The following is a 16,463-nucleotide window of genomic DNA, read 5'->3' as shown; positions in this document are numbered from 1 at the left end:
TCAAACAAGTTGGAATACATGCTGCACAAATTGGATGTACATAGGCAGCTGAGATTTTACTTGGACAGAACAAAGGATTGCAGGAAATCGGATCAGCTGTTTGTTTCATTCGCAGATAATAAGAAGGGCATGGCAGTAACAAAATGCACATTATCCAAATGGCTTTTGGACTGCATAAATGTTGTCTATTCAGCTTCAAAACAACCACTTCCGTTAAAGCCTAAGGCTCATTCTACTAGGGCCGTTTCTACTTCTCTAGCCCATGTTGCTCACCTACCGTTGGATACTATTTGTGCAGTGGCGACGTGGGCAAAGCCCCATACGTTTGTCACTCACTACAAAGTGGACAGGACCTCCAAGGACAGGGCATCCTTTGGTTCCACTGTACTCAGGAACGTTCTTCCGTGAGTCACCCAAGGTAATGGAGCTAGGGATGCTACCCGTGTGTAAAAACAAACGGTGAGATCGAACAATTTCACATAAAGAAGTTATGTTCTTACCATAACGTTCCATGTGAATTGTTCAGCTCACCTTTGTTCTTACATCCCCTCCCTCCTTCCCCCACCGCGTTCTGGAAGAACTGGTACGACTAGTGTCTGGTTGGTCTTCTCTGGGTTATCTACACTACCTACTCTTTAGTAGGTTGCATAGTAGCTGTACACCTATCTGTGTTTAGTTCTTATGTTTCAGTTTCAAATGTGTGATTGCGTGAGCGTTAGACGCAGTGGTTAGTAGTGCGTTCTGGGTTCTTGCAAACTACATCTGAGGGATAGCAGCAGAGGATCATGGGATGTAGACTGTGCTTCGAGCTTCTCTTAGATGCAGAGCTTGTGATGCGGCAGACTTGGAGCCGAAGATCGGCTCCGAACACGTGTGTAAGAACAAAGGCGAGATGAACAATTCACATGGAACTTTATGGTAAGAACATAACTTCTTTTTTTCTAGCAGAGGCATAACTGGCTATTCTGATGTCTTGTGTCATTCCTCAATCTGGTATCCCCTCACTCAACATTGTCAAAGAGCAAAAAAAAAAAAAAAAAAAAAAGTCCTCTCATAATTAAAAAACAAAAATAGTTCCTTCTTTAAACTGATAAACTGTAGCATATCATAACAAGTGACTTATAGCTATACCACACACAGAACACTGAACACTTCAGCCCTTAACTGTGAATGCAGCTAATACCAGCACACAGTGCTGATTTCACACCTGACTGCAAACAGAGTATCGCCATTCAGAAACAGAATGTCAGTACTGCCAGTTGCATCTTCTGACACCTTGCATTTAGGAGGACTGTCTCCCTTTGCCCCACCCTAGGTACACCTTTGTGTGCCAGGCTATCATATGAAACATAAAATGGTTCATAGGTTCATAGGTTCATAGGTTGGTACTAGGCTATCAGCCCTAGGGCCTATACAAGCCTAGCCATAACAATTCCCTGGCTATTTCTTCCCACATTATTTACTTTCCTGGACCCCTGTCTAGCAGGGCGACTGACGTGATCCCTGGTGTAGTAGTTACCTGACAAATTCCGTTTTTTCTTAACAAAGTTTGCAATTTTAATGCTGCTCAAACAAGGTCCTTTATAAGACAATAATATTTTTGGCGTATGATGTATGCCAAAGCTTGTCTTGTTGTTTCAATTCCTGTAAGGGAAATACCAGAAATCATGGCATACAAATTTGTCCATTCGCACTGAAAGAGCATTCTTTATAGCCTGAAACATTTTCCTAGAATCAAACTAGAATAACTACATTGTGGCTTTTCAGGCCAAATTTGGTAAAAGATTTAGTTAGATGAAGTTACTATTTACTTGACATTTGTCACATACCTTTGCTTCCTTGTTCATATTTTGATTTGTGGCATAACACTATGCATATAATCTAGCCAAGCCTTTAACTACAGAAATTACAGAATAAGTTTATTGCCACATTTTCAGAATTACAGATTGACTTTGTAAATTATGACTTTTAGATTGACTTTTATCAGATGTTACCTCTTTGTTCCTTATAAGCAACTTTCTGACCAACAGTTCCTATTTTTAAGTTGCATTCTGTGTGTTTTTAATATGAGAGAAGCTAGTTACAAGTGTGTTACTTTTTCCCGTGAATTTAAATTAATTAATAATGGTTACACTGCTCTCGGTGTCAACCTCAGAAGTCACAGGCTTACAGTCTGTCTTTATCCGCACTGGTAACTGGCTAAATTTTGTAGATTCAGGTTGAGCTTGCAATATACAGCAAACATAGCAAAAATATTATGTGAGTAATTAGTATTAATCTTTTGGATGACATTTTGTCTTATTTTTCTAGGCAGGTTCAGTATGTGTAATTCTTCCCAATGTATTGAAATGTTCTTGCTAAATTTTATATTGCGAAGCTATGTGCTGTTACCAAGACATAAATAATATGCCTTAGAATTATTGTGCTCCACACTATTGGGACCACACCTATCAAACCTTTTACATGCTACTGCCAAATATTTACCAGCACTATGGTTCAGTGTTAATGTAGCTGCCTCACTACTTTGAGATCTGCAGCTCAGTCATGATCTCTTTGTGGTAATGTAGCACTTTGCATGTTTTCTTTGCCTCTGCTTCACATTTTCAGGGTCTGTGGTTCACTCCTGATCACTGGTCATTGACTGTGGAGTTTATCATGTTTGTCTTGTGCCTATGTAGATTTTTCTCTAATTACATCAGATTCCTCCCACTTCTTAAAATCAGACTTTTCAACTTGCCACACTAAACGGTCAAGTTCACTCACCCAGATTAAACAATGTATATCTTGTATATTTTAGTCTGTCATATCCCTGCTGAAGGAATATTTAAGACATTTTCACAGCCTTTGCAATAATGTCTCAAATTACATCATGGCTAATTTTCTTAGTTCATCAACATGTTTAGCCACTTGCGGTGGTACAGCGGTTAGCATTATTGCCTCACAGCAAGAGGTTCTCTGGTTCGATTCTTGGCTGGGGTGCCTCCTGTGCAGAGTCTGTATATCCTCCCTGTAGTCATGTGGGTTTTCTGCTACATTCCAAAGATATGCAGTAGATGAAGTGGACACTCTAAATTGGCTGTAGGTGAGAGTGTGTACTTGAGTGAGTGGTGTGAATGAACTACAGAGGCACAGCTAGCCACCTGGTGGTGTAAACCTTGGCTCGAGATGATTGTTACTGTGGAAGTGACATTCTGACCCTGCATGCCCTCCCTCCGTTCATGTGGGTTTCTTCCAGGTACTCTGGTTTCTTCCCACATTCCAAAGACATGCAGTAGGTGGCTTGGACACTCTAAATTGGCCATAGGTGAGAGTGTGTGCACAAGTGAGTGGTGTGAATGAACTACAGTGGCAGGGCTAGCCATCTGGTGGTGTAAACCTTGGCTTGAGATGATTGTCACTGTGGAAGTGACACCCTGACCCCATGTGCAAAATGGGAAAAGGGGTTGAGGATGGATGGATCAACATGTTTAGTAACTTCTTCACTAAGGCTTCTGGCATGAGACTCAAAATGTGTGTTTATCAGATATCTCACCATGTTCAGGATTAAAATGCTATGATGATAAACCCTCTAGGTGCATGCAGGTTATTTTCACTCAGCTTGCAAGATCTGGGAACTTTTTTATTAAACTGTCAGCGTAATCTTTACAGTGGAATACCGCCTTTCCCCAGTCTTCATTTGCAATCTCATTGGCAATGATGATTGGTTTACTCTTTTGCAGTATTCCTGCAAGGATTAGATTTTTACATCAAATGCAGGAAAGGTACATGTAGTTCCCATTTTATTTCTTGTTTCTCTCTTTAGGTTGGACCAAGTGCTAAAATTCCGTAATGTTATAGCATTTTTTCCAAAATAAAAGTGTTATAATTCAAACGTGATGATGCTTTCAGTGAGTTTACTTTGTTGAATAGGTTACTACAGTAGCAACAGCAGTGTGCACAGCTCAATAGATGAGAAACGTGTTAAATGCACAACAACCACAGCAGAGATAGCAATGGAGGGCTTATAACTAAGTTGAAATAGAAAATAAAGATGAGTCTTTCAAAGAGCTCTAAAGTATAATGCTACACCAATAATTAATTGACTACTAAATAAAACTAAATAATTACTATAGAAGGAAGAACAGTTGTGTTGAGACCTGTGCACAGAAGTTAAAATAAAACAAAAGTGGCTTTCAGAATTAACAAATACACTGTAAATAAACCTATCTTATAAAAAGCAGTGAAATCCATGGCAATGATAAATTTTAATAAATGAAGTGTAAAGTACAAACGTTTCTATATAACAACACTGTATCAAGTATTTAAATGTTGCTTTCAACCTACTACTTTGGGTATATTCTGTACACTCGGTCGTATTCACGATGCTACCTCTTCTTATACCCTGATGTAACACAGAAAATTTAAAATTATGATCAAGTCCCATTAAACAGGCATGTTTTACTAATGCATTAAGCAACACCTTTTCCAGATGTAAATGAGGCTTGTTCTTTAAAACCTATTTTATGTTCTGGATAATTATATCATTATCTATATTATATCTATGCCCGAATCCAGACCAGTAACGAGCGGTGTGCCTCAGGGCTCTGTCCTGGGGCCCCTTCTGTTTGGCATATACTTCTCAGAAGTACAGGCAAGCACTGAAGGGCTGTGGTTGACCAAGTTTGCAGACGACTGCAAACTGGGTGCTATAATAGAGTCTCCGGCCGACATGGATATCCTCCAGAAGGGCCTTAATGAGACTGATGCATGGTGTCAAAGCCAAGGTCTCAAGCTAAATGCTAAAAAATGCGTAGTAATCCCCTTTGGAAAAAACAGAGTACCCACGAACTACCACATAGGAGGTAACCCCCTGAAATCTGAAGAAGTAATAAGGGATCTAGGGACCCAAGTAGATAGTCAGCTTTCCTTTGATAACCATGTTGCCAAGGTAGTTAGAAAATCCTTCTATGTGACCAATCTGATCATGAAAGGGTTCGCATCAAGATCTAAGGATGTAGTGGTGTCCCTCTATTCTTCCCTCATCAGACCCATAATTGAGTACAATGCACCAATTGGAATGTACCTAGCTAGGCATCTCCAGCAGCTGGAGAGAGACCACAGAGGTACCTCACTAAGAGGATTACTGGCCTCAAACAGTTGCCCTATGCAGCACGATTGAAAAAAAACTAAGGCTTTTCTCTGCTGCATACCACCTTCTCAGAGACGATCTCTGTCTAACATACAGAGCCATGTCCAACCCAGAACTGTTGAACATGCTCCATCTTAGCAAAATCAAATCTACTCGAGCTACACACTCTAGGGATATAAACCTCAGCACAACAATGAATAGAACATGCTGGAGGGATAGATTCCCTTCGCAAAGACTCCCCTTGCTATGGAACAAGGTCCCGATCTACATAAGACAGAGCCCCTCACTATCACTCTTCAAGAGGAACCTCGATGAGTGGATGGGTAACAGAAAGTTCACACCAGGGATCATACCAACAGCTCTACTAGATAGGGGCCAAGGGTACTAGCTGCTAGATCAAGGGCCTAGGGAACTAACCAAAGGGGTGGTGAATACTGCACAACGTGGCTGGGTTAATATATGCCTTCGGGCAGATAGCCCAGTACCTACCTATGAACCTATGAACCTATAATCATGTGAGCCATCATTTGTTTTAAATTGAAGTTCTATGAATGCATTTTAGATACTTGAAAAAAAGGTGTTTTGTATAAAAGTTTGTATTTTACATTTCATTTACTAAAATTTATATTTGTTGTGGATTTTATTGTTTTTATAAAAACAATGTACAGACGCTAGTACATCAGCCAATGACTGTTATCCTTCAGTAAAGTGTTTGTCAAACACCAAGACATATTAGGAGTGTAGCTAATGCAAAAGACAACAGATGAGAAGAACCACATAGGTTATATGATTGCAGACTGGAATTTATCATTTTACCTGAAACTTGAAATATTTCTGAAATCAGCAAAGAACAGGCATAACAGTCCATTGTTTCAAAGTTCTCATGTGCTGCTATTTGTATACTATTACAACAGCAGGCAAGAGCAATGTGAGACACAGCTGAGCAGAAACTGCAAAGGATATAATCAGTAAACTAGAAACTTAGCTAGAACTTACCTCTGTCCATTAGTGAAGAAACAGCAGAGAATTCTTCATTGTTTGGCAGTTTATACCCCAGAGACATAAATGAAAACACCTCCTGCACACAATGAGGAGAAAGAAAATGTGAAAGAAATAGAGAACCTATCAGTGATTTAAACTCCTTGCAGTGCATATAAGTTACAACTATGAACTACAATTTCTCAACCATCTTCCCTTCCCTTCACTAATACAGTTAGTACATTGTTTCAGGATATAACATATTTTACCTTGGCTGTCAGAAATTATATGTGTCACACTTGAGAAGTTACAAGAAGCTATCTGTGTACTTTAAGTTCTAAAGTCACCCCTATCTTCTCTGAGCGGATCATAAGAAATGAAACTTCTTGAGACATACCCCATTTGCTGTTCTTTGGGAACCACAACCTTAACAGTAATGACAGATAAATGAAGACGAAAGTGATTTTTTTCAAAATCTTTTTAATTACTAGCATATTTTAAACCTACATGTTTGGTTCATTTTTAACAGTTTCCTGAAGCTGACATTATAGGATTACTTCTCTGACTCATATATTCCTTTACCACAATACAACAAAAATTATCCCCAAACAAACTCTTATTTAAAATTCCCTAGAATTTCATTAAGAATAATTCTGCCCTGGCTAGCTCAGATATGCAGAATCTAACAGAGATTAACGAGGGTAATAATTTACCTGAATGTTCCACAACTATTATTCAGCCTACATCATTTAAATCTTTGCACAATGAAATAATTCTAAGCTTTTGAGGCTCTATCCTCCATAACATGTCTACAATCCTTTTTTGAAAGATGAATAAGCTAATAGATCATAAGCATGAAAATTTAAATAATGAAAAACAAGAGTCCAAAATTTGTTTTCTGAAAACAATAATGCACAGTTATTCAAATTAGCAAATCTAAACAAAAAACTTCTCTTAATATAACTATTTAAGATATTTACACTCAGTGAGCTAAAAAAATTAACATAAGCAGGAAAACAGCACGCTAACAAAAGAACATTACATACTGAAGGGCATACTGAAGACTAAAGGGAATATATAAACTTACTGAAGAAAAAAATAGTATAGAAAAGAAGTACACAGTAAACTTTCTTATCAAAAGAACAGAGACAAAAATGAGAGAATAAAAGGTCAGAAGCACTTTTTTACACATTGAAAAAATATAACTGAACATATTATATAAATGCAGAAATATATAGAACTAGTTAGAACTGCATAACTACTTACTAAGTAAGAGTTATGTTTCATAAATCAATATAGTAAAATAAAAAGGATTTAGTGGATTCAAGGCATGTGGCTCCATGTCAAGTCACCAACACTTGAATCAATGAGGAGGTGGACCCAAATATAAGCCATCAAAAAGACAAACAGCTGACACAGGTTCACAAAAGCAATTGATGAGTACAGTGTAAAGAAAATCACATCCCTGGTGGCTCCTTTATCTCCATGAAATTTCCAACTTAATTTCATGAAGTGGGAGCCTGGTACCCGTAAGTTAGGTAAGAGCTGCATGTCGCACTCATTCTTTTCGGGATAGCACTATCAGCCCATCTATTCCCCAGCACTGGGAGTTGGGTGCTAGGGAGCAAGTTTTCTGGTCCTGTGGAGTGGTCTACCTATCTCATGTGGAGTTTCCCCTACTTCATGGGGGATGCCCATTCTCTGTTGACTGCCACAGGAAGCATGCCAGTGCTTGTCAAATTCCTTGGCTTTTGCATGTGCAAAATGGTAGCATGCTTTCTACTGGCCCATGGTCCATAGGTGCAACACCAATCATGTCTGCTAAGTGTCACCAAGTAGCCTCTGACTCCAATTTGCCACCTCCTGGCTCTTGCAGTACCAGAGCCACAACTCAACTTCAGGTCATCTGGGTCATACTTAGTGTTACAAGGTTAAGCCACTGCCATTCACTAAAAAGTAAAGGCAATGTAACATATGATCTGATGTTGCCAATCTTCACTGAATCCTTGACAGTGGGTTCAGTTCCGATCCTTGGAACTGACTCAGCTGTTTACTACAGCTTGCGCTCTCCATATTCTTCAGCCAGGCCCTACCCATAATGCTCCTCTCAAAATGACCTCAGATCTCGTTTGCCGCTTTGTGTGTCAGGTGTGTTATCTTCTCTCTCGAGCCCTGGCTTAATTTAAAGTTAGTTTATCTTCCTTTTTTGATTCTCTTTCTCTTATATATTTTATATATATATTGCTAATTAATCTACTTCTACCTGCTCCTTTCGTTTAGCCCTTGTGTGAGTGTTTTTCTCCCTTTCCATTTTTTCTTCTACCTTTGGTAATTTCTCCAAGTACCATTGCTTGTACATTTATTACCTTTTAGATATTCCTTTAATGCCATTGTTGGTATTACTTTCTTTCTATCCTTCTCTACTAGTTTAAAAAAAAACTCACCGCTATCCCTTTTTCCTTTACTTAACTGTCTGAATGTGTGTCTCTGAAAGTCTTTCCATTATGGCTGATAAACAAACTTCTCCTGTCAAATCTTCCAAAGGCACCTCTGGCTTTAAAAGCTGTCAGCCATTCCAGGGTAAAATGCCCAATTCTGATGCACATACCTTATGTGTTTATAAAGTACATCTTCAAGAAAACTGTTCTATTTGTCACGGGTTTTTCACCTGCACTCTTACTGAGCATAAGAACAAACTGATTCTAAAGGGAATTCTCAAATATGACTTCATAGAGGCCATTTCTGAGTCTAGGACTGAAACTAGCACTTCTTCATCTTCCCATTCATCCACTAGCAAGAAAAGGCATTCTTTGGTTCCAAGTTCCACCGAACCATCAAAGAAGATTTTTAGACTCACCTTGGTGCCAAAGAGCTCTTCAGCACTGGTACATTTATCTGATTCGGCACCTACAACCTTATCAGAGCCGATAGCAACCTCAATGATACCCACAGAACTCTCAGTACTGAATCAATCTAAGCTGCCTCTGCTCCAAAGGACTAGATACTCACCAACCTTTGACCCCTTTAAAGACAGGCCACCAAGCCCCTTTCTCAAGTGAGACCCCCTAAGTCTCCTTCAACTGCCTCAATCCGATCCACCAACAGCCTTTAAAAAGCTGACATATTGAGACTGGTGGATCAGCTCCTGATGGTGAGCAGATTATCCTCAGTTCCTAGCCACACTGGTGCCAGAACAAGCCAATCTATGACACTTCTAATTCCTTCTCCTCCAACTTCTGTCGAGTCTTTGGAGCCCTTGGGTCTGATGTTCCCAGCACTGCCTGTCTCGGCTCTGGTAGCCTCCTCTTCCCTGGATCTGGGAGCTGCCTTGAGTTCCTCCAAGTTTATGGCACCAGAGGGCTCCCAGGGTTGGAGCTCCCTGGTGGGGTCCAAGGTGCATGGATCAGTTTCCTTACTTTCAAAGCCACCCATGTTCCTTGATGCCTCGGCCTTTGTAGCATTGACCCAGGCTTCTGCTTCAAGGGACACCTCCTTGGTGCGGGGTGTGACCCTGGTTCTGAAGCAGTCTATTTCGGTTCCAGGCTCCTATCCCTCTATGGGGGCCCAGCCTTCTGGATCATGGAGATGGTCTTATTCATTGGGGATTCCCAGTCTCTGCCATCCCTGTTGGGACAGATCTCCACATCCCCTTGGCTGGAGCTTCCATCAGTTTCATCCCCAGGACAGAGGGCAGGAAAGCCCCAGGAAAAACCCACCTTGGTGGTGTCCTGTTCAACACTTCCCTGGAGCATCCCCCCAAGGAAGTACCCATGAAGAAAAAGTGCAAAAGGAAGCACTTAGACTCCGCAGAGGAGTCTTTCACCAAAGATACTGATTTTGATGAAAGCAAAGGTTCCCCCAGGTCACCCCTGATGATGTTTCCTTTGGGGACATCCTTGAAATTCTGAAACAGAGGGGTGGCTGGTCCTCCATCCAACCTTCCTCAAGAAGTCAGTATACCTGGAAGCATTTTGTGCCCAGCCCTCTACTTTTTGGATCTCTCCACCTGTTGATGATCTCATCAAATTGATCATTCAGTGGGTGTGGAAGATGCCCAATGCCACTGAACCGATCCCTAAGAGGCCTGATTGTATTCTATCAGCACCTAAGGATGAGCCTCAATGGTCTATAGGAATATCCATTAATGCCATGGTGATAGTGGCAGCCACAAAAAAGGAACTTTCTGAAGAAAATCCGACTATCCATCCTCCTAACAAGGAGTCTAGAACTTTGGATAGATTTGGGAAGTGTGTTTATGCTTCAATGACCTTTGCTCTCAGGTCCTTGAATTATATGGTGCACTTTACAAGACTTCAGAGGGACTTGATTAAGGAGCTCTCAGATACTCTCGAAGGAGCAGTAGCTAAAGGGGTATGGAACAAAGTTACCTCTCAGCTAGCAACCCTTGATGTGATTTCCAACTTGTCCATGAGGTTGATTGCTCACATAGTGGAAGGGACTTCCAGAGTAGCAGGTTCGTGAAAAGCCATTAGAAGGCATTCCTGGATGCACTTGTGCAACTTTCTGGAGCCATTCAAAGTGTCATTCATCAACTCTCCGTTTGATGGACCTACCCTTTTTGGTCCCAAGGTTAACGACACATTGGCCAGATGTGAAAAGGATGGTAAGACCCTTTCTGCTGTAGGCATATGTTTCTCTTCTCCTCAGAGGCCTTTCTCTAGGAATCAGAGAAGTGGGAGACTATGGTTCAATAAATCTAAAGGGCCTTTCCAGGATTCACGTGGTAAAGACTTACCCCCGAGGCAGAGGGGAAGTAATGGAAGACACTGCCTCAGAGGCAGAAAAACTTTCGATGGTACTTCCTACCAGCACCCCTGAAATGGTGCCCAATTTTCCTCCTCTGGAGGTAGTCAGGGGTCGACTCTCTCTGCACCTATCTGCCTGGCAAACGTTAACTATGGACAAATGGGTGCAGGGAGTAATATCCAGAGGATACAAAATTCCACTATCTTTTCTCCCATCATCCCAGAGGAAACTCCCAGATGTACCACACAGTCACAGGGAAGAAGCAGATTTACAAATTCAAAAACTGCTAGACAAGAGAGAGTCATCCAAAGAGTCCCACCAAACCAAACAGGATCCGAGTTTTACTCAAGGTTCTTTTTAGTGCCCAAAAAAACAGGGGACTGAAGTGCCATCTTGGATATCAACCACTTCAACAAGGCCATTCAGCAAACCAAATTCCAGATGGTCTTGGTACAGTCAATACTTCCATTTTTGGAAAAAGGCGATTGGATATGGTCTGTAGACTTCCAGGATGGTTATGATCATATAAAAAATGTACAAGAGCTCCAGGAGGTATCTGCACTTCCAGTTGGGAGTCAGTCATTTCCAGTTCACAGCACTGCCCTTTGGACTCACCACATCCCCCAGGGTGTTCACCAAGTGCATGGCAGTGGTAGCAGCAGACCTCAAACTGCTAGGATTTTGAATATTTCCTTATCTCAAAGATTAGCTCCTTATTGCTACCATCAGGTGTCAGAATGGGCAAGAGACTATACTCTCTATCTTTGTTCAACACTAGGCATAACCATAAATTATGAAAAGTCAAACTTGCAAACCGCTCAGCAACTAGAATGTATCATAGCCAGTTTAAACACAATTTCAGGAATTGTCTCATACCCTCCAGAAAGACTTCAATACATCAGATCACAAGTCAGGTGAATTTTAAGAAGCGACAGGTTCCAGCAAGACTACTCTTGCAAACATTAGGCTCCATGGCAGCATCAATCACTCTTGTTCCTCTAGTAAGGTATCATATGCAAATTTTACAATGGTTATTTGCTTCTCAATGGTCTCTGATGCATCTACCAATGTCTCACCTAATCATGAGTACCAATCATTGCAAACAGGATCTCAGATGATGGCTCCACTCTGATTAAATTCTCTTGGGTCGGCCATTCATTCTTTCCCAGCCCCAAGCCATAGTGACCACAGAGGCTCCCAGATGGGGTAGGGGGTATTGTCTGGGAAGAACAGTTCAAATCACATTGTCCCAACTACAGGCCAATTTACACATCTATGTTCTAGAGATAACGGCAGTGCTGTTAGCACTGCAAGCATTCCAAGATGTCCATCCTCTAGGGACAGTAGCTATTCAGACAAACAACATGTCGGAAGTCTGGTACATCAGCAAACAAGTTGGAACCAAATCTTAATCATTGTGTCGAGAAGCCCTCAGAGTTTGGCAATGGGTGATTTCTTCTAATTACTTTCTCACAGCAACACACATCCCAGGGAGCTCCAATGTTATAGTGGACAAGCTAAGCAAATCGATTCTCAAGCCTCACGAGTGGTCTCTCAATCCTGTAGTGGTGAACAACATTTTGTGCCACTTGGGCAAACTTTGCTGCTATCTCTTTGCCTCTCCTCTGAGCAACAAGTGCAGAAGTTATTTTGCCCTGATCCCCCCTCAGGGGAAGTCACCCAGAGATGCTTGCCTCCACGATTGCCCCCCCCCCAAGTCTTCAGTATCTCTTTTCTCCAGCTCCCCTGATAGTGCAGTTCCTAAAGAAGCCCAAGAGGACAGAAAATTCAATAATTCTCATTGCCCCCATCTGGCCTTGACAAACTTGGTTTCCCTTCCTCTGGCCTCATCTTCTTCAGAAACCATGGATCCTGGACCCAACTCCTGATCTGCTATTTCATCCAGAGGGCATGGTTCATCCAAATCTCCAACATCTCAAGCTCACTGTGTGACTTCTCCAATTCCCATGATTGCCAGGCATCCTTCCCATTCGACAAATTACTGTTGCTCATCACAAACCTTCTACTAGGAAGCTGTATCAAAGTAAACGGGAAAATTTTCTAAATGGGCCCTTGACAATGAAAAAGACCCTTATACAAGTCTTAGTCATAAGGTCTTAGAGTTTTTAGCTGTCCTTTATCAATATGGTTTCTCTACTTCAACAATTAAAGTTAACCTAGCAGTAATTTTGAACTTTCACATTGGTCTTGATGGTGCATCTTTAATGACACACAAACTTTATAAAGCTTTTTTCAAGGGTCTCCTGATGTTAAGACCTCCCTATAAGGAACCCATTCCCCCTTGGAATCTAACTTTAGTTCTTCAGGCCCTTACTCTGACCCATTTCGAACCACCAGCAAGTTATGACCTAAAATGTTTGTCTTGGAAAACATTATTTTTGTGGCTATTGCTTTTGCCAGAAGAGTATCTGAAATTCAGGCCTTATCCTGCAAACTGCTTTATTTAATATTTCACAAAAACTTTGGTAGAGAAAACCACTTTATAAAGCAAAGCTTTCGAGCAGAACCCTTCTTCAATACTAAAACATAGCATCAAACATTTCACACTTTAAATACAGGTCATAAGTCACATGATCAGCAGCCAAAAGAAATCATGTGACCACAAAAACAAAAACAAAATAAAATACAGAGTATAAAACACAGAATATAAACATATTATAAAACTTTAGAGCATAAGAGTCTATCCTATATAACATACATAATTCATGAACAATTACATCACAATTTGGTGTTTTGTAGTTTGACTAGTATCGGTTTAAGGCTAACCACCAGGTTTGAACAGTATGGTTAGCCTTAAACCGATACTAGTTAAACTACAAAATACCAAATTGTGATGTAATTGTTCATGAATTATGTATGTTATATAGGATAGACTCTTATGCTCTAAAGTTTTATAATATGTTTACATTCTGTGTTTTATACACTGTATTTTATTTTGTTTTTGTTTTTGTGGTCACATGATTTCTTTTGGCTGCTGATCATGTGACTGATGACCTGTATTTAAAGTGTGAAATGTTTGATGCTATGTTTTAGTATTGAAGAAGGGTTCTGCCCGAAAGCTTTGCTTTATAAAGTGGTTTTCTCTACCAAGTTTTTGTGTTATATCAGTTTTGCAGCTTGTTTTTTCTTATTTAATATTTCACAAGGACAGGATTGCTCTTAGAGCAAACCCAACCTTTTTTACCAAAGGTTGATTCTGAATTTAACATCAACAAAACTTTACGTCTGCCAATCTTCTTTCTGAAATTTTCTAATAAAGGAGAATATGCCCTTCACTTACTAGATGTCTACAGACAATTACATTTTTTATCTTCATAGAATAAAGCATTTTAGAAAGTCTGACCAGTTATTTGTAGCATTCTCTTCTCTCTCATTTGGTAATCCAGTTTCAAGGGACTGCATAACTTTCATTTATCATTCTAGAGGGCTCCAGTTAAAGCCTATTCAACGAAAGTGATGGCAACCTCTGCAGTTTTTCATGCCAGAGTATCTTTGGATGATATCTGTGCTGAAGCCACTTGCTGTTCTCCTCATACCTTTATCACTCATTACAAAATGGATCAGATCTCGAGGAGACGGGCATCATTTGGCTCAATGATGCTTAGGAGCATTCTCCCATGAGACCTCCCAAGAGTAAAGTAGCTAGGGACTCTGTCCCACTGTCAAGGATTCAGTGAAGATTGCACTGAAAACGACCCAATAAAGCCACGGATGAAGGCAACCAGTATACGTAATGCTTTATTAAAGAAAAATTCACACTAAAAACACTCCATCTCCATTAATGCTGTTTGAAAATCAGTTTTTGTTTCATCACACTTCATCAGATGTGGATTAGAGTGAAAGACAGCCCTTTTATATACAATCAGACAATTCCATAAAAATGCACCGCAACTTGAAAGTCCTTAAAAACGTACTGAAATTCAAATCTCAATTCCGTCAGCAGTCTGGTAGTTCAAAACGTTACATATACTGGTTGCCTTCGTCTGTGGCTTTATTGGGTCACTTTCAATGCACCTTTCGTGATTTTATTGGATTTGTTTTGTGTACTTTTGCCTGCACTTGGATTTTATTCAGTGAAGATTGACAACATCAGCTAAAGAAGTTATGTCTTACCATAACATTCCATCTGAGTTGTCGATCTTCACTAATCCTTGACATCCCCACCCTCTTATCCCCCAATCTGAGGCTCTTAGTGGACCAGATTCTCCATAGATAGCTTCATATAAAGGACACATAACTGGTCTCTGACTATTATATCTATTATTTGACTATAATCTCTATTTGTCTGTCTATCACTATGTTGGGCAAACTCGATCTGAGGTAATTTTGAGAAGAGCATTATGGGTAGGGCCTGGCTTGAGAGTTTGGAGACCGCGAGCTGTAGTGAATGGCCGAGTCAGTTCTGAGGATCAGAATGGAGCCCATTGTCAAGGATTAGTGAAGATCGACAACACAAATGGAATGTTATGGTAAGACATAACTTCCTTTATTCATCCATCCATCTGCTGGTGAGGTGCAAGGTAGTAGCAGGCAATACAGGGTAAACTAGCAATCTGAAGTAGTTTACTTCATTTAATCTTCAACCTGTGGGCTATGGATCCATATCAGATCTGAGCCGGCAACTTTACTAGCATCAGCTCCGTGCTCCTAACTCCTCCCCTTACCCATAATACACCTCCACTGCCTTCCATCCTCAGATGTCATTTGCTGCGAATTGCTTCAGCATCGTGTTTCTTGAGCTCCAACTAGTCAATGGGTTAAAACCTTGTGAGTATAAGATTTTTTTTCTTCAGATTTTGTCAGATAGTGTTATTATAGGTCCCCTTTCTCCTCCCCTCACTTGGTGTGTCAAATTTTTAGAGTGTTATGTAGTTAGAGTAGTTTATGCTGTTGTGTAGAGTGTAGCTTCCCCTCCCCCTCTCAGTGTGTCTTCTGTATACGGGTGTGGTGAGTGGGTCTGAGTGTGTTTTAGAAAGAAACTCCTTTTTTCCCGTAGTTTTCTTTTTGATCAAACAGTATGGCTGAGAAGCTTGTGTTCAAGCATTGCACAGAGTGTGGCCAGAAATGATCCCCTGTGGATGGTCACACTCTGTGTGTTGTGTGTTTGGGCGTTCCCCATTTGAGTGTGGATTGCAACATATGTGCGGGCTTCAACCCCTGCACCATTAAGCACAGGAAGGCCAAGTTGGTCCTCAAAAGCCTTCTTCCTCCTTCAGAGTCTGTTTCCTTGTCTCCGGCTTTGGTCACGATGGCTGCTGTGGCCACCTCTTCCTCTTCTCCTCCTCTGGCTTCCCCTCCCTCCCAGGCTGGGACTCAACCTCCTGCAAAACAGCCTGTGGTAGTGGAACAGAAAAGGGGTAGAGAGAGGGAGAGAGGGAGGGAGAGTTGAAGGCGAGGGAAAAGCGAAAGAGGTCTCTGGACCTTACCCCAACAAAAGTTCCACGGATCCATGACTCCCCTCAGCTCTAATCTCCGAGGATCTCCCCGGAGCCGGAGGAGATGCATTCAGTTTCTCAGGCCTCGGTGCCCCGACCTGCCAGGTCGGAGTTCGTGGTCTCATCAAGGTCCA

General features: G+C 41.0%; 1 protein-coding gene across 1 annotated transcript in view; it reads right to left on the bottom strand.

Annotated features, from left to right (window-relative positions):
• LOC122801685 (interferon-induced very large GTPase 1-like) overlaps positions 1-16,463 on the bottom strand; it is a 90,359-nt gene that overhangs the window by 50,156 nt on the left and 23,740 nt on the right. The window contains exon 2 of the mRNA XM_044071194.1: positions 6,125-6,206. Within this exon, the coding sequence (XP_043927129.1) occupies positions 6,125-6,206 (82 nt within the window). The remainder of the gene's footprint in view (positions 1-6,124; positions 6,207-16,463) is intronic.

Source organism: Protopterus annectens, chromosome 5.part0, assembly GCF_019279795.1.
Source record: "Protopterus annectens isolate FY-2018-M chromosome 5.part0, PAN1.0, whole genome shotgun sequence".
NCBI classification, from domain to species: domain Eukaryota; kingdom Metazoa; phylum Chordata; order Ceratodontiformes; family Protopteridae; genus Protopterus; species Protopterus annectens.
Note: the sequence above shows the minus strand (reverse complement) of the source record. Positions and strands in the feature narration are given on the sequence as shown.